This window comes from Coturnix japonica, chromosome 1 (assembly GCF_054131305.1).
Source record: "Coturnix japonica strain WE chromosome 1, WE-NBRP24, whole genome shotgun sequence".
Taxonomy (NCBI): domain Eukaryota; kingdom Metazoa; phylum Chordata; class Aves; order Galliformes; family Phasianidae; genus Coturnix; species Coturnix japonica.
Window position 1 is genome coordinate 98,831,724 of NC_140663.1, and position 18,978 is coordinate 98,850,701.

General features: G+C 40.4%; 1 protein-coding gene across 6 annotated transcripts in view; it reads right to left on the reverse strand.

Annotated features, from left to right (window-relative positions):
* Positions 1-18,978, reverse strand: part of BRWD1 (bromodomain and WD repeat domain containing 1) — a 46,973-nt gene that overhangs the window by 8,943 nt on the left and 19,052 nt on the right. For 4 of the 6 annotated variants that reach the window (XM_015882622.2, XM_015882618.2, XM_015882609.2 and 1 more), the window contains exons 21-35: positions 17,977-18,117; positions 16,664-16,749; positions 15,654-15,849; positions 14,455-14,571; positions 14,261-14,368; positions 13,740-13,864; positions 13,548-13,630; positions 13,006-13,117; positions 10,096-10,157; positions 9,038-9,193; positions 8,708-8,828; positions 3,013-3,138; positions 2,809-2,887; positions 2,252-2,296; positions 1,070-1,213 (exon numbers count right to left, since the gene is read on the reverse strand). In XM_015882622.2, the coding sequence (XP_015738108.2) occupies positions 1,070-1,213; positions 2,252-2,296; positions 2,809-2,887; positions 3,013-3,138; positions 8,708-8,828; positions 9,038-9,193; positions 10,096-10,157; positions 13,006-13,117; positions 13,548-13,630; positions 13,740-13,864; positions 14,261-14,368; positions 14,455-14,571; positions 15,654-15,849; positions 16,664-16,749; positions 17,977-18,117 (1,701 nt within the window). Of the gene's footprint in view, positions 1-1,069; positions 1,214-2,251; positions 2,297-2,808; positions 2,888-3,012; positions 3,139-5,727; positions 5,941-8,510; positions 8,533-8,707; positions 8,829-9,037; positions 9,194-10,095; positions 10,158-13,005; positions 13,118-13,547; positions 13,631-13,739; positions 13,865-14,260; positions 14,369-14,454; positions 14,572-15,653; positions 15,850-16,663; positions 16,750-17,976; positions 18,118-18,978 lie in introns of those variants that run through there. The other 2 variants (XM_085548170.1, XM_085548178.1) reach the window with 2 other exon arrangements.

Below are 18,978 nucleotides of genomic sequence, written 5' to 3' on the forward strand. Positions count from 1 at the left end.
ACAACCATCTTGAATTTTATTTCTAGAATTCAACAGGAACTAAGATTGTCTTAACTTAATTGTCTTTCTTAACTGAAGAAACAAGTACTTAGCACAGCAGATGCTAAGCTTCTGCTGAAACTACTTGATTTAAAGCCTGCACTATCTTACATCTAATAAAATCTTGCATATTTTTAAGATAATCTTCGGAATTTATTAAATATCATGATGCGACACAACACCACATACTTGCACATACAGTTCTTCAGTTTCTTTTCTCCCAATTTACCTCAACAGCAACTACTCCGTAACAATAACATGCAAGGCAACTGTATCATTGCTAATCAAAATGAGAAAAAAAGACTGTTGTAGATCTGCATGTAATCCTTTCACTGATGCCTTTTACAATGATAAACTGATCTTGTTTAAATAATTTTAAAACAAAAAACTGAACTCTACAGTTCTGTCTTTCTCTCTTCTAAACGAAGACTTTTTGAGACTTCCAAGATGTTTTCAAAACCTGAAATGAGACCCAAACTCAAGATGGGAATATTGAACAAAAAAAGTTGCATAATTGTTAAAACATTTGTCTTTTTTTCCCACTAGAGCTTTTTATTTTTTCCTGAAAGCCAAATAAAGAGCTTGAAACCAATACTACAGCAAATTGTGCTAAATTTTATAGAACAGAGAAATGACCTCTGAAATCAGGTAAGTTGCTGAAAAAAGTACATGATGGAGCAACAGAAGGTTTTCAGCAACAAAATATTTTACTGATTTAGAAGAGAGACAACTAGAGCATTTAGTTGCTCCAAGATACATCAACAGAAAAGACAAACCAGATCGGATAAAATTCATACTTCAGATGCACACATGAACCAAGACCTATGTTCTGACTAGATGGGAAGCATCAAAGACAAGATAGATTCCCACAACATGCAGATGACTGCAAAGGCAGTAACAATGGGGTAGCAAGGAAATGATACAACTACTAATAAGGATTTCACACCGTGATCTGTGCACTTATTTTAGTTTCATCCTTGAAGTTAACATTACATACAAAACAGGTAACAAGGTTAATGGAACAACTTACAGGATATTGGTCCAAGTCAACTGGCTGTCTAAAAGGTTCAGAATCTTCACACTGGAAAATTAAGTTCACAAGCTCCATACACTGTTTTTTCCAGCAGTTTTCATCATAGCCATTTTTCATGCTTTTTCCTCTTTTGCCCCGTCCCTTGAAAGAAAGCCAGGAAAAAACATTATTGAAATGCTGCCTGAAAAACTTCATCTAACTGGAATTATTTCAGAATCACAGCATCAATCACGGAATCATAGGGGTTGGAAGGAATCTCTGGAGATCACCTAGCTCAAACCCCTGTTAAAGCAGGTTCCCCTGCAGTAGGTTGCACAGGAAAGCAACCAGGTGGGTTTGAGCTATCGCCAGAGTGGCCTGCCTGTTCCAGTGCTCTGTCACCCTCACAGTAAAGAAGCTCTTCCTCAAGGTAATACAGTACTTCCTGCGTTCCTGTTTCTGCACATTGCTCCTTGCTCTACTGTTGCACACCACTGAAAAGAGCTTGCCCCCATCAACTTAATTCCTATACTATAGATATAGTATAGCACTGGTAGTTTCTCATCTCATCTGCTCTTCTGCAGACTGAAGAGCCTCAGGTCTCAGCCTTTAATGTGCTCCAAGATGCCATTGGCCTTCCAGGCCACAAGGGCACACTGTATCAGAAAAATGTCCTTCCACCCCACTGCCAAGTGCAAAAATACACTTCCTGGTATTGTTTTGTAACGAAACAACTAGCAGTTTTGTTTTCCTGATGTTTACTAATAACTGACAAATCATAGGGGTTTTTTGCCTTTTAAGTTGTCTTGAGGTTGTTTTTTTTTAAGTACCAAAAAGCACACAAAAATATCTCTTGATAACTTCCAAATTAAGAAGCCTGAATATCCATTGTTAAAATGCTTTTTTTTTCCTGAGCATCTTTCACTTCAGTATCAGCCAGATAATTCAAAGCCGTCACACTGAACAACACTGGTATCAAATTTATGAGAAAGATTCTCCTTGACTAATGTATGCACAAGCATGTTAAAGCAGTAATGAACTACTTATGAAAAGCATTTAGTTTCTTTTTGCTGTCAAGGAAAACGAATTGAGTTTGTTACAAAACAAAGCATCAGTCCCACAGTATTTCAGTACAGCTTTCTAAACAATTTTTCCCAGTAATCTTGATTTGTGTATATATAGGAAAGATTAGCAACTCACTCTTCTTCTTCTATACGATGTTCTTGGACGACATTTTTCATCATCCTGCATGAAAATATAGGTTACCTATTTATTTCCATAAATAATTTTAAAATAACTGTGTACTCAAATTATTATTAGACGTTTCAACCATTAGACATGGTTGAAATAGACTTTAAGTCTTATTTTTCCTCATTTGGACAAGAAATGAGCATATCAAAAATATAGCACAGCAAGTCTTGGAAAGTAAGATCCTACATTACTACGTACTAACATGCTTTAAAAATAAAATGTCACTAAACACAATTGTTTTATTTGATGGCAACACTGATAGCGCAAAACTTTTTGTTTTACTTCTGAACAAGTACAGACAATTCAAAATGTTTTCAGTTAAAGCATATCCCCACATCATCCCTCACTTTCCTGATATATTCAGTCTTTCTCTTAGCTGTGTAAATATAGATACACACAAAAGGTTCTCCATTAAAAAAGAGCAATTTTGCCATGAATACTGGAAGATGAGTGGTAATTTCTTAGACTTATTGCATTTTTGCAATTATTTGTATGAAAAAGCTTACCAGATCATCAGCATCAAGACAATCTTGTTCATCATCTGTTGTGCTACATAGGTCAAATATGTTTGTACAGTCTTGATCACTGTAACACAATTAAATCTCGTGTTACTAAAATAGCAAAATACAGCTACTACTTTCTAGACAGACAAACCCAGGCACAACCAAAAGCTACAAAACAAGCACTATGTGAATTAAAATGCTACTCACTTGATGAACTTTAAGAGCTGCGTAGTGATCTTTTTTGCAGCTCTAGCGATAGCGCTCCCAGGTTCATTGAAGGTCCTGGCATTGCTTTCGATGTATCTTACTTCCCAAACCAATGCAGAGATTCTCCTTAAAATTAAAAAACACTGCACCTTTAATACAAAGCTGAAAAACTGCAAAAACTCATTAATTTTCTGTCCTAACCTAATGTGGATAAACATCCCTTATTTTCAAGTTTTCAATCACTATGTGTGTTCACGTACACACATACATGTACGCAGAAGCAATTAACATAAGTAATTCAAAGAAGCAAAATCAACAGTACACATCTTTGTTAACTCACTTTCCTATTCATTACTGACAAGTGACCAACAGCAAGTTTGCAAAGTTCTGTAAAGCTTTGGTTTCCTTTTTAAATTTGCTAATTCAACTTCACTGAGGAAGAAAATAAATACTGACGTCTCTTCATTTTATTTACAGACATGCTGAGCACAAGTCCAGATGATCAACACCCTTAAATTTCTGTTAGAGGTATGGATACACTGCACATCAGAACTTATCACAGAATCACAGAATCACAGAATCACCCGGGTTGGAAGGGACCTCAAGGATCATGTAGTTCCAACCCCCCTGCCTAGCAGGGCCACCAAACATACACCTCTACTAGATCAGGTTGCCCAGGGCCCCGTCCAACCTGGCCTTGAACACCTCCAAGGACGGGGCATCCACAACCTCCCTGGGCAGCCTGTTCCAGGACCTAACCACCCTTCTAGTAAAGAACTTTCCCCCTAACATCCAACCTAAATCTTCCCTCCTTCAACTTAAAACCATTTCCCCTAGTCCTGCTATTATCAGCCCTTTCGAAGAGTTTACTCCCTTCCTGGGAGTAAGTTCCCTTCAGGTATTGAAAGGCTGCAATGAGGTCGCCCCGCAACCTTCTCTTCTCCAGGCTGAACAAACCCAACTCCCTCAGCCTGTCCTCATAGGGGAGGTGCTCCAGCCCCCTGATCATCTTTGTGGCCCTCCTCTGGACCCTTTCCAAAATCTCCATATCTTTTTTGTACTGAGGGCTCCACACCTGGACACAGTACTCCAGATGGGGCCTCACAAGAGCAGAGTAGAGAGGGACGATCACCTCCCTATCCCTGCTGACCACCCCTCTCCTGATGGAGTCCAGGATCCCATTTGCTTTCCGGGCTGCCAGAGCGCACTGCTGGCTCATGTTAAGTTTCTCATCTATCAGGACCCCTAGGTCTTTTTCTGCCGAGCTGCTCTCAAGGACAACTCCTCCCAGCCTGTACAGGTGCCTGGGGTTCTTCCGGCCCAAGTGCAAAACCTTGCACTTTGCCGTGTTGAACCTCATTAGGTTCACCCGAGCCCAGCTTTCCAGCCTGTCAAGGTCCCTCTGAATGGCATCCGTTCCCTCCACCGTATCGACTGCACCACTCAGCTTGGTGTCATCAGCAAACTTGCTGAGGGTGCACTCCATTCCCTCATCGATGTCATTAATAAAGATGTTAAAGAGCATCGGTCCCAAGACAGACCCTTGAGGGACGCCACTCGTTACCGGCCTCCACCTGGACATAGAGCCATTGACCACCACCCTCTGTCTGCGGCCTTTCAACCAATTGCTTATCCATCTAGTTGTCCACCCATCAAATCCACCTCCCTCCAATTTGGAGATGAGGATGTGATGGGGGACCATGTCAAAGGCCTTGCTCAGGTCCAGGTAAATGACATCGGTCGCCTTCCCTTCATCCACCAACGCCGTCACTCCATCATAGAAGGCCACAAGATTAGTTAAGCATGACCTTCCCCTGGTGAAGCCATGCTGGCTGTCTCGGATCACATGCTTGTTCTTTATGTGATCAAGCATATTGTCCAGGAGGATCTGTTCCATAATCTTCCCAGGCACAGAGGTGAGACTCACCGGCCTGTAGTTCCCCGGGTCCTCCCTGCTCCCCTTCTTGTAAATGGGAGTGACGTGACCCTTCCTCCAATCATCCGGGACCTCACCTGACAGCCACGACTTCTCAAATATGATGGAGAGCGGCTCAGCAACCACCTCAGCCAGCTCCTTCAGGACCCTGGGATGCACGCCATCTGGCCCCATAGACTTATACTCAGTCTAAGGAGGCACTCTCGGACTTGCTCTACCCTTACAGTGGGGAGGGATTTACCTCCTTGGTCCCCACATAGAGGTATGGGGGTACAAGACTTAGGGACGTGAAAAAGACTAGAATCCTGGCCATTAGTGAAGACCGAGGTGAAGAACTCATTCAGCACCTCAGCTTTCTCTTCATCTGTTGAAGCCATTTCTCCTTTTAAATTTACCAGAGTAGGTACGCCCATTTTGGCCTGTCTCTTCTGGCCAATGTACCTGTAGAAGGTTTTCTTATTGTTTTTCACGTCCCTCGCCAAGTTCAGTTCTGCCTGCGCCTTGGCTTTCCTGATCCCACGTCTGCAAGTTCGGACGGCATCCCTGTATTCTTCCCGGGTGACACAGCCTTGTTTCCAGAGCTTGTACACCCCTTTCTTCACCCTCAGTTCTCTTAGCAGGTCCTTGCTGAGCCATGCCGGTTTTCTACCTCTCCTGCCCACTTTCTTAATCAGGGGAATGGAGACCTCTTGTGCTGCCAGGAGGGCATCCTTGAACAGTAGCCAGCTCTCCTCAACGTCCTTATCTTTGAGGGCAGCGCGCCAGGGGATCTTGGCCAGCATTCCATTGAGAAGCTTGAAGTCAGCTCTTCTAAAGTTCAGCATCCTGGTCCTGCTCTTTGCCAGGCCCACATCGCTTGAGATCACAAACTCAACCAGGGCATGATCGCTGGAGCCCAGGCATCCTCCAACCTTGACGCCTTTGATGATCTCCTCAGCGTTGGTGAGCAGCAGGTCCAGCAACGCTTGACCTCTGGTCGGTCTGTCCAATACCTGAACCAGAAAGCTATCATCAATGGATTCCAAGAGCCTTCTGGAGCTCTTGCAGCTCGCCGTGTGGTTTTCCCAACAGATGTCCGGATGGTTGAAGTCCCCCACCAGGACAAGAGCCTGTGAGCCAGACGCCTCACGCATCTGGAGCAAGAAAGCCTCATCAGCAGCCTCCCCTTGATCAGGTGGCCTGTAGTATACCCCTAATACCAGCTGTCCTTTATTAGTCCCATCTCTAATCCTAACCCACAGGCTCTCAACCTGTTCTTGACTGTTTCTCATGGGGAGCTCCTCACAGTTTATCCAATCTCTGACATAAAGAGCAACTCCCCCACCCTTCCTACCTCACCTATCTCTCCTAAAGAGCCTATAGCCATCGATGGCAGTATCCCAATTGTGGGAGTCATCCCACCATGTTTCTGTGATAGCAACAATGTCATAATTTTCAGAGTGCATCACAGTTTCTAGTTCCTCCTGCTTGTTACTCAGGCTCCGTGCATTAGTATAAAGGCACTTCAGCCGGGCTGTCCGTCTCACCACCTTCATAAGTGATCCAGGATCCACTAGAACAGCAGCATCCCCAGCATCCCCCTGCCCTACTCCCTCCTTTTGCACTCTGCAATCATTGCCCACGGAGTTTGGTACAATCCCTTGAATGCACCGTTCGACCCCAGTAGCCCTTATTTTGCCCCCTTCCCCCTTCGTTCCTAGTTTAAATACCTATCAATGAGTCCCGCTAATTCTTCAGCTAATACCCTCTTACCCCTCAGGGACAGGCTGCTTGCATCAGCAGCCATCATTCCAGGTGCAGTGTAGATTGCCCCATGGTCAAAATAGCCGAAATTCTTGTGTCTGCACCAGCTCTTAAGCCATCTGTTTAAGAGCTGGGTTTTTTTGATCCTCCCTGTACCTTTTCCTGACACCACGGGCATAGAAGAAAAGATCCCCTGCACCCCAGCTCCTTCAAGTATTCGCCCCATCCCCCTGAAGTCTTTCTTGATGGACCTCAGGCTTTCCTTGCCAACTTCCTCACTGCCAGCCTGAATTATTAAAAGTGGGTAGTAGTCTGAAGGATGAATCAATCTAGAAATTTTCTTTGAAATGTCCCTGACCCGTGCCCCAGGAAGGCAGCACACTTCTCTGCGGGTAGGGTCAGGCCGGCATATAGGGCCTTCTGTTCCTTGCAGAAGGGAGTCACCTACAACAATCACCCTTCTGTCCTTACGTGTAGAAGCAGTCTTGAGGCTTCGGGGTGACCGCTTCACCTGTGGCAACCTCATGGGTGCACCTGTTTCCATACTCTCACTAGTCCCCCCCTCAAGTTCCAGGGCCTCAAACCGGTTTCGCAGAGGCACCTGGGGAGCCGGGGATGGTCGTGATGGAGGATGCCCCTTCCGTCGAGCAGGTACCCGTTTCCACTCCTCCTCCCTTCTCAAGTTACTGCTGGGGGGAACAGAGGACAGGGGGCCGGCTGCAGTGTTGCCAGCTGGCTGGTTCCCCTTTACCACCTGTTTGTGAGGTGGCAGGGGCTGACATGCTCCATTAGGAGCCTCGACTGTGTGCTGAGAACTTGAGGCTGAGAGGGACTGACACCACCAGTCAATCTCCCTCTCACACTCTTTTATAGTCCTCAGCCTCTCCACTTCCTCCTTCAGGTCAACTACGAGGCTGAGCAAGTAGTTCACCTGGTCACAGTGAACACAATCACTGCCTCCCTCACCCAGCACTGCAAGGGCCATGCTCTGGCACTCAGTACAGCCAGAGACCTGCACACCAGCATCTTGGGTTGGGGGCTCAGTCTGAGTTTCCTCAGACATTTTGGCAGCAGCCTTCCTATAAGGCGTGTGCAGGACCTCAGTCTGGGTCTCTGCAGTCTTCTTGGTTGCTGCCTCCCGTTTCTGTGAGATCGGGACCCTTGTCTTGGCCTCCTCAGTATTTCTGGCAGCAGCCTTTCGCCGGGGAGCACCCATGTCAGAGCAGAATACTTATCAGAGCTGAAACAGGAAGTCAAGAGGTGCACGAGCCCCGCCTCTTCCTGACCGTTTCTGGTGGGCAGCGACTAGTCGCTGCCCTCCTTGTGCCCGTTTAAATCTCCCTCCGTAGGCAGGGAATGCCCACACGCTGCGTCAGCGGCTGCGTCAGCTGCTCCCTGAGAGCTGCCAGGCTTCTCCTCTACCCGGGGGTTCCCTGCTTGAAGGAACCGTCCGAGATCCCCCTTGACCACGCGGTCAGCCGCTGCTGATCGGTCCGGGACGGCTCCGAGTCAGGCGACTTCGGCGATCAGAAAGGATTCTGCCGAGCAATGTGCCCGTTTAAATCTCCCTCCGTAGGCAGGGAACGCCCATACGCTGTGTCAGCGGCTGCGTCAGCTGCTCCCTGAGAGCTGCCGGGCTTCTCCTCTACCCGGGGGTTCCCTGCTTGAAGGAACCGCCCGAGATCCCCCTTGACCACGCAGTCAGCCGCTGCTGATCGGTCCGGGACGGCTCCGAGTCAGGCGACTTCGGCGATCAGAAACTTATCAGGTCTGCACTTAAGTATGTCAGCATTAACTCTGCAAACTGTATCAATATAGGCTGAAATCGATTTCCTTAAGAACTAAGAAACAACAACAACAAAATTAACGTTGCTACAAAACACGTGCCAAATTCAGGTACTAGACTATTGGTTTTCAAAGTGTTTATAGAAAAAAAGACCAAAAAAACATTCAGATCTTCTCACAGTGTACAAACATAAGGCCACGTTCTGTCTGGTTTCTGCAGCTAGTACTAACCTGTAGAATCGGTTGACCAGTCTTGTTCGAATAGTGTTCAGGTCTGTTGGGTAAGCAATCACGGTACAGTACTTGGGATATGTACAGAGGTCAACTGGACCAGCAAAAGCTGCTGAAATGTCTGTTAAGAAACAGCAAAATTAACAGGATTATTTACATACACACATGCCTATGAAAACTGAACGAGGCATCTAAATGGCTTGTAAAAGCACCCTTGATAAAACCAACAATGTACCAAAATATAAACATCTGAGTACAAATACAGTATGAGAACTGCATGTAAATCTAACTCTAGGAGTAAACTACCTAAAACTGAAAAGACATTCTCACCAAGAGTCAGAAGTTGGTCAATCCCGCTGATAATCCGTTCACAAGCTTCATCGCGGGATCGCATCCCCCACTCCCCTTCTTCGGGTTTGTACAGCAGCTTCTCCATTTCTTCATAAGTCACAGAAACACTAGCTCCTAATTCTTCAGGTTGATCAACTGAAGAGTGATAACAAAAAGGAAAGCGCGAGTAGTGAGAACACGAGAAATCATTAATTTTTGTAAACCATACAAGTAGTTGTTAGTAAGCACAGTGGAGAAAAGCATACGTTGCCTTGAGTTTGATACTAAGAGCAAGGGGAAAAAACATAGTACAACCGAAAGGTACCCTTTACTCTCTGCAATTCTTTATTTCCAGAAGACTTCATTTATTCTCTTGATTTAAGCACAAGTCTGAAAAGGCCTAACTCAGAATATTTATTTATACACACATTATGTGTATATACACACACAGCATAAACTTTTCTGGCATTTAGGAATAAGGAAAAAAGCTTATTTTCTAGGAAAAGTGAATAGGAAAATTGATATCCTTTAAGCAAGTTATTCAGTGACTACTCTGTCCTCCCTTCCTGCTGCTGGTATTAACAAGCATTTATAACTGAATTGAGGAAGACAAATCAGGAATTGAATTATTTCATTTACAATTAATTTGTGTTTCACCAGTAAACCCATACAAACAGCTGTTTTAAAAGTATAAACAATATAGATTTACTGACTGGAAATTCTATTTATGTTCATTCCAATTCCTATACAATAGCATAATTCAAACTAGTTTGTTTTTGTGTTTTTTTAAGTTTCTATGCTTTCCAAGACAAGACTTCCAGCAGCAGCAGGTTTTATTGTACACGCCAGAGATCCACATGTCAAGTACTTCCTTCAAGACTATTACGGAAGATGGAAAGCTCCAGAGGGAGAAGTAAAATCTAGATATATCAAAGACATTTCTCTAACACTGAAGTGAGACTATCCTGCAAGAAATTAAGAATCATTACAGGCACACTACCCGCATGTAACAAAGGATCCATAGAGGGAACTGTTCTGTTCAGGGAGCTTCTACCTACCATTGTCAGATATTGGTTCCATGTCCCATGGACTAAGCTTCTCAACCTCACCATTGTCCCATCTGATTCACCAAATTAAAAAGAAAATAGAAACACACAAGTTAACGTTAAGTTGAAAGTATTTCTTCCAAGAACATTTAAAGAAATTCTCCATCATTGCTATTTTTAGGCCTTAGTAAAACATACTGTATTAAGGTATATTACCAAAATTATTAGTTAACAATTAATTGACAACACTGCAAAAAAGGTAACGTGATTTATAAAGAAAATTAAAATTGATCTCCTACTCAGCCATATGCAACTTACCCAATATAAAAATTCACATTAAAAGATCAGAACAAGAAGCTGCTTAAGAAAAATAAGCCATACACTTAGAAAAACAAGGTAACATAATGTAAGGGAAGATACAAGAAAAACAAGGAGAAGCAGGATTTTTTCCCCCAATACACAACAATATTTGTAGAAGTCTGAAGAATGTCTTAGATAAAGGAAGAATAAAAACTGAGTTATATGGCATATTAACTCTTCATGAACTAAGGCCTACCACATTAAGACAGAGAAAAATAAAATGTAGAAACTAAAGTTAACAGGAAGGAAAAGCAAACAGAGCTGATATTAACAGAGTACCAGCATATTCACTGATATTTCACTATCAGATAGGAACATTCCTACATGCTGATTAATATGATTTAATAATAATATGTAATTTTAACATAATACGATAATATTGAAGTAGTATTAATCATATTATTATTGAATTATATTAATAGTATGTAATAACAACATAATAGCAATATGATTTAATAAAATTAACAGCAAAGCAGCCAATGAAGTTCAGTATTTCAAACATAAGAAAATGTACTTCTGGGTCAGCCTAATACCCTACTGGTCTGGCTAGACCAGTAATTTCCCTATTTGAAACTATTAGGAGGAGGCTGTATAATCCTGGTACAAAACCATTCTACTCATACTTTCAATGTTCACAGTCACTAGATTCCTCTGGGCATTTAGTGAATATATCCTACATTATTTCCTTCAGCATCTGTTTTCACTTAATACTCTTATGAATCTGCTAATATTGCCTGGTTCTGTGATCACCTCAATGGTTCTTTTGCTCCCTATACTTCAGCTAATTTTCAGCACACGTAAGTATTTGCTCCAATGCAGTGTTATCTTAGTTAACATCTCTTGAAGAGAAATCCTTTCAAGGGCTTTTAAAAAACTGAAACTGCAGCCAAGTCTGCAGTTCATCAGTTTCCCTCTGAACCATCCAACTGTAGCACAGGTTGCAACTTCACCATGAGTTTCAAATTAAGAGTCCCACAAATGCATCGTTTCCATGCTGAACATGGCAGAGCTTCAGAATAAAACTGCCCAGCAAGACCAGAGTAAGCTCATCATCAGAGCCCTTTCCCACAAGGCAACAAACCCCAGAACCAGGGACTGAGGAAAAAAAAAACAACAAACCATTTGGCTGTCAGATTAGGAATGCATCTGACAGACACAGGATAAAATCAAGTTCAGAACAGGAAGCCTTGAATCATTTGCTGACATCCCCTGTATTGCTAGCATGACTTCATTTCCAAGGACTATGAAAAAACATCCCATTATCAGTTCAATACTGTAAAATAGCTTTATCTTTGCACAAATTCAGGGTGACCATCAGCAAGACTCTCTGATCCTTCTTAGTACTGACTGCTTCCTGGGAAAGGTACAGGTTAGGGAGCTCACAGATCTAATACGCAACCAAAACTTTTCCAGCATTTTCTGCTTGACACAAGATGCCATCTCTAAAAGACAGAAATAGGAGCAGGCACTTTGAACTGCAACAGCAATGCAAAAGCTGTTCTTTAGAAGGCCAACACCTCCCTAAGCTTCTTACCAGCCCAAGATAAGCATCTGACTCAAGTCAAAATGAAGCAGAAACTGCTCCAGCAGAACGGAAACCTTTCTACTTCCTTCCACAGGAAGCATCTCCTCTGAAGGAATGATTATTTAATGAGAAGTATTTACTGTCATATGTGATGGAAGTGAGTTCAGAATGGACTGCAGGTTTGCAGTTCCCAGGAAGCGGGTGCATCCCTTAGTCCAACTATTGTAAGTTTGATGCTGAAGTTCCCAGCCTTTTCTACTTAAGCAGGCTTTACCCCCCCACACTTCTGTATTACCCTTGGATTTGCTCAACCTTGCCACGTTCCAAACAACATAAGCCTTCATCATGCAGTATTAACTCCTGACAAGCACACTGATCAAAGGGATTTGTCTGTCTGAGGCAGCACAGGGTTAATTACACTATCTGCTAAATATAACCCAAAGATGAAAAGCAGGACAGACTTCAAGCAGAACCATATAGGAGCAAACACAGCCAAATACCAGTAAGCAACGGACTTGTTCTGTCTTCACATCCACACAGCAAGCAGGAGGATACAGCTACATAAACGTAATTTACACAAGGCTCAAGTGATTGCATACAGTCACATTACAGCAATACTTGCTCTTGTGGATTGTAACATGAAGGACAGAAGTGTAAGAAATTTAAGTGTTAAAAATTATGATCTCAACAACAAAAAAGATTCAGCATGCCCCATCCAAAACCAATTATGTCTCAAAACTAATAACTTATATAAATTGGGAATTGAATTGCTTCACAGAAGAGATTAAGCAGAGGTTGTTAGAGAAGATGACACAATCAAAGAAGTCAAGAACTTATTTTATCATGTTTTCTTTCATTAAGAAGTTGCATAAAATTATTACGTATTCACACCATGTTAGATTAGATACCATTGAGAAGTGATAACACAGCCAGTAAAAATATTTCAACAACTTATGCATTCTTATACCAAGAGGCTAGCTAAGTAAAAGGCAATTCACACTACTAACATTAGAAGTGTAAAATCCTTTTATACTTACTTAACACTGTAACACTGAAAGTGACTATCTGGATATTGAGGCTGATATGGTTCTTGACCCAACACTGTTCCAAACCACCATGCATCATCAATAATGGATCGGAACCTGTCAGCTAGAGGAAAAAAAATTCTGCTCGCGTATTTTACTAACAAGAGTTACTTAACTATGCTTCTTCTATACGTCATTAACACATTTCTGATCAGTGGATTTCAGCTTTTAGTTCTAAAAATACTGACACTCGGGTAAAAGATGAGATAACAGATTATGCCAAAAAGTGCTAAATCTCTTTGTTACTTAACTATAAAACATGAAAAGACAACACCAGAATCTGATTTTATGTTTTGAAGCTAATCTTTGAGGTATGGTAGACCCTCCAAAACCCTTACTTACTGCTACTAGGGGTATTTCAAACTTCAAACAGGCAGACAAACCATATCTAACAGAGAGCCCTTTGGAATTACAAGGAAAGGGCACCTAGAAACTCAAGTAATGATATACTTATTTCAAAATCATTCTATCAAATACATAGAAAACACACTTACAAGCTTGCCAGTTCCTTTGCCGTGCTTCATCATAGAACTGACGTAATATAAGGAAGTCAATAACATCTGGCATATCATGGTATCTAGATTAAGAAAAATACCCTTTCAGGCGTGTAGCTTAGGGCTTCAGGAAAAAGCTTAAAAAATATATACATTCTTTGGAACTTTTCAAGAAAATATAGATGCACATACTTGATGGAAAATGATTTGTCAGTATGTTTTCCGGTGGCATGATCTATAAAGGCAAGCTTGAGGCAGCACAACGTGGGAGGACCAACCTCGTATCTAATTCCTACAATTTTTACCAACTCCTGATCCTACAGGTAAGAACAAACAGTTTCAGAAAGCATTACCAATTGGACTATGCACAGCATTATTAGTCTAATAATAGTTAACTAAATATTATATTAAGTAAATATTATTTATATTATATCCACATAGAAAATGACAATACTGGAACCATATTTGAGATTTCAGTGGAAGACAGCCTGTTAGACTTGGCAATATGAAGACAGACATCTTCATTCAGGATTCCCATAGGTAACTTCAAAAGTACTTGATAAGTGAATATAATTTTCCCCTCTTGTCTTCGTACAAAAGTATTAAGGAAAATGGCATAACCTCAGAAATTAATATTTTAAAACTAGTGCAGCACAATCCTTATTCACAGATTACTAGAGCTGAAACCCAGATCATATTCAATGCAGACCTACCCTAAGCACTACTTTTCTCCATGGCTCCTTGTGTGGATTCAGTTCATAAATGTTATTTCTTCTAACCGCTTCAATGTAAGCTTCATGTCCTTGCCGAAAATATATCACCTTAAAAAAAATACCCAAAAAGTAAATGTTATAGAAATATGCAAGTAGTAAAAGCATTTGAAGGAGATTTTAACAAGTATTCTTACCTCATCTCCCATCTGAGGAACAAACGGAGATCGTCGAAGAGCTGTGTCTGTTATCCAAACAGGAGGATGCCAATCATATGACAGTTCTGAATTTACTGGTTGTGTTGGCGTATTAGCCTGTAAATTTAATAGACATTGAAAGTAGACACAACAGACAACAATCTGGCAGACAAAGGCTTCAGTATGAAAGACTATTGTACATCTCCAAAACCTGCTAGCTAAATTCCTTCAAGGCTTTCCTCAAACTGTATTTGCACTATTCATGTTAAGCATTTTGTTCTTGCTTGAAGATCTGAGTCATCAAGATAACTATTTTACAATTCCCAAGAGAATCAAAGCCTTATAGTTCAGATGGAATCCTCAGTGCCCAGTAAAAATCTTATGAAGACGCAAGAAATCATCTGAAGATGGAAAGTTACCAGAGTGATTAGAGAGTTATTTAAGGCTTTGGCTTTGTTCCCCCAAATAGTTTATGGTTATGTATAATTTCAGATTACATACTTGTCAACAAACATCCTCAATTTATTCCATTCTGCAGACAGATTAAGTTAACCCTGCTCATCAAGCTTACCTTAAAAGAGAGCTAAAACAAAATTCTAATATCAGAAATGGCTGCATAATTAAACAAATCAACCACTTGTTCAATAAATGTAGATATTAAAAGGGATTCCAAAAATTTATCAGTATTATTTGAAACAAGTGAGAGGATGGAGAGAAAATGGCCAATAAAACCCACTATGGAAACTCAAAAAATAACTTAAAAACTTAAGTAGCTTGAAGAAGAATAACTGTTATCTTTTACAAAAATAAAAAATTATACCCAAGTAGAAACTGTTCTCATAAATACAGCAACTATATCTCCCAAGTTTCTCAAACAATATACTAATTAAAACCAGACTGCATTACAGGGTTTTTGTCTATTATTCTGTACAGTTACTTAATAATGTTTCCCTCTTGGAACGTTTTTCTGAATATTTTTTATTTTAAATGAACAAGGGTTTCATTTGGAGCATAGATAAATCAGTAGATACCTTGGATATGAAAATGTTCTCAAATTCTCAAGGGCAGCCTGTATGTAGGGGTAATAACATCAGTGTCCAACCGCAATAGCCACTACTTAAAAGAGTTTCCAGTGAAGAGGTACACAACCTCAAGAGAGCAATCTAGTAGAAAGTGAATACAATAAATGAATTTCATACCCCTTCCTGCTTTTTCGGTCTGGGCTTTTTTCTTCTTTTTCTCCTTCTTCGCTTTGGAGGAGATGATTTCCCTGCTGACACTTCATCTTCTGAGGTACTACAGTACCTGACAGGTTTCCGTCGAGAGGTCCGGACAGGAGGCTGCAGGTTAATCCCTGCATCAGCGATCCAGTCAGAGTATCTACTTGAAGAATCACTGACCATGACGAGCGCATCACGGGGGAATACAAATACAGAATTGATTTGTCAGTACTTTAAGAATGCTAATATCTGTTAGACCAACACTGCCTGATATAGATTATCATGGAAAGCAGTATCATAAGAACTATCTTTTTTTGTCCCCAATAACTACTTGATATGTTAAGTAATTTTCTGGAAAGACTGTAATTTAAACTATGCTTTCCAAAGAAAAGATGTCTGGTGAATTCTAAAGTTCACGACTTTTATTTGAATAAAAGCCATCCCTAATAAAACAATCAAGTGTAAACTGAACTCGTTAAAAACAGTTACACAAATCTCAAAGGTTCAACTTGCTTTTGGATATTCGTACTTCTCACTTCTGCTACTAGAGAATTCTAGAAAGAATACTTAGAAAGTCATGTTAATATCAGTTAAAAAAAACAAAAAAACACATCTGTAACTCCTGTTCTAAATAATAAAGTTACTCATCAAAATTAAGATTTTATTGTTGTTGTTTTCAACCAACCATAATCTTAAGAGCAAGCAACTGACTGTTGCTCTGTTCTCAAAAAATGAATAAATAAAATATGATTATTATTATTTTTAAGCCAGATAGCAAGAAAAAATCCAACAAGTGAAAGGATTAGAAACTACAGTAAGAGAGAAAAAGGTCTGGTCACAGTAAATAAAGATGCAATGTGACATTGCCATACAGTCACCAAGAAAGCATAAAAATCGTATGGATTACACTAGAGCTTCCATACAACTTGAACTTGCCAAAACTGAACTGAAATTCATAAAAGTAAAAGCTGGGAGTTGTTTGCTTTTACCTAGAGCTGAAAGTGTTGCTTTTCTTATCACTTCTCCATTCTTCCTCCTCTTCAGATGATCCAGAGCCCTCACTTTCTTCAGCTTCCTGAATTGAAAAATTGTCAAGAGTCAAACCAAAACTATCTCACAACACTTTTTAATGGTCCTAAACATAAAACACATTATCTGCTCCCAAATCTAACCTGCACGGTTACCAAGAAATCTGGTAAAGTGGAATTTAAAGTAGTAATTTCCTGTCACCTCCTTTACTTCAACTAAGAGCATTAACCTCAGGACTGCACTATTAATCACTAACTCCTAGACATTCCCTCACATTTTACTAGGCTGATATATAACTAAATATAACGCACTGTTTGTGTCCCAAGTTGTATACTGTCAAACAACCAAAGAAGGTCTGACTTGCACTTTCAAGTTTAGTACTCTCTGAATTAGTCCAACTGATAACATTTGTCAGCCTGTCAGAGCAAGTTTCCCCATATAACCAATACTGTTCACACAGTATAGATGAACTTACTCATGCTGCAAGTCTTTGAATTAAACAACACACAACCTGTCACCTGCCAACTCACTTTCTACTCTACCACCAAAATAAGAAAAAAATTGAACTTTTTATTAAAGTGTTTATTATTATTATCCTAGCAAGGCAAGAGTAGTTTTCCACCATCTTAAAGGAGCATTATCTTAGCTCCTGAACATCTCCATTCACCACTCTTCATTAACAAAACAGGACACTGGTCCAACAAGTTTGACTTTGTCAATTTCTTTCCCCTTTTGAAACTATTTCCTTGTGTGCAAAGCAAATCAACTGCAATGGAAGCAGCCCTAGCATGTACTCATAGCATCCAAAACCACAACAGCCAAGCCTCCTGCTACTCACAAAACTGCATTTCATCCCTCAAATTGTGAGCCAGGACTCAGCCAGTTTAAATAAACTACAGAAGATATACCTTACTAGGCCATAAAAAAGCTTTTTGAAGAGGAACATTTAAAAAAAAAAAAAATATCCAGAATCCAAATCTCAGTTTAAGTCAATCTCAGCAATATATCAGGTTTTTGCCTCCATCTATGGATTTGATTAAGATTCTCAGCAAACATAGCTTAGGCATGTCTAAACTGACAGGAAAGATCACTGTTATTAAGGCAACAAATAATGATGTTTGAGAAGCATTACCATTTCTGCAAGCATCACTACTGTTACAGTAAAATGCCTTCCCTGGTAGAAGAGGGGTTTTGTTTTACAAAAGAAGTTACAATGCCATGAAACTATACTTAAGGAACTGAAATTGAAAATACTGAAATCAAGAGAACTTACCTGCTCTATCAAACTAAAGCAGTCATCTCTCTCCTCATCAGAAGAATCAAGCTGTTCAATGTTGTTTCGTGTTCGGTAATTTGGATATTTCCGTCTATGCAGTCTACGTTTAGACTGTATTATCGAAGACTCGGAGTCACTCTAATTTATTTATAAAGTAGAAAGAAATGTTACATGGGAATATTTACATGGCAAACATTTGTATTAGGCTCAAAGGGGTATCTAAAAGCACTGACAAATGCAACAACTGAAATGGCCTCACTGCATCACAGACATCACAATTCCTTCTCACAAGAAATAATTTTACCGTAAGCCATTACATATCCAGTTCCCAACCTAAAGTTTAATTAAAGTGTTCCCTACTAATACAAGTGACAAGTTGATTCATGTCACTTACATATGTTAATAGAATCAAGAAGAGAAATTCATGCCTCATCCCAATTATGGGAATCATGCAGTATAGTTTCCCCCCCTCAAGTTGTTCATCAAGTTGTTTTGTACTGCAAAATATAGTGAATTAGTCCACAACCTTACAAAACTAGTCCAGTATCTATCCTTCTTACTGACCTCTTCCAAAAAAACTGACAATGAAAAAGAGTTCAAAGTAAAGCAATTGTGAAAAAAGTTTATCATATACAAAACATGATCATCTAAAGCTAAAAAAAGCACAGAATCACAACGTACCCTACAATTCTTCAAACTTAAGATCCTGAACACTCTTACTTGCCCCTCCTCAATGCTTATATCAACCTACACAACTGCCTTTCATCTCTTAACTGTGGTAAAACTAAAATGGTCTGAAAACACTGTCTTTATAAATTCTACTAAATACCCTGGAGGAAAGAGGCAAAACTTAACTAAAAAAAATGAAATTTAGGTGTTCACAGAAGTAAAACAAATTTAGTCCCATAACTGTCTTGTAAATTTTGTCCTGCAGAAGCTTATCACAGGAACCTTTGAATACCAGACCTTTAGAAATGTCTGCTTTCTTAGTTTAAAGCA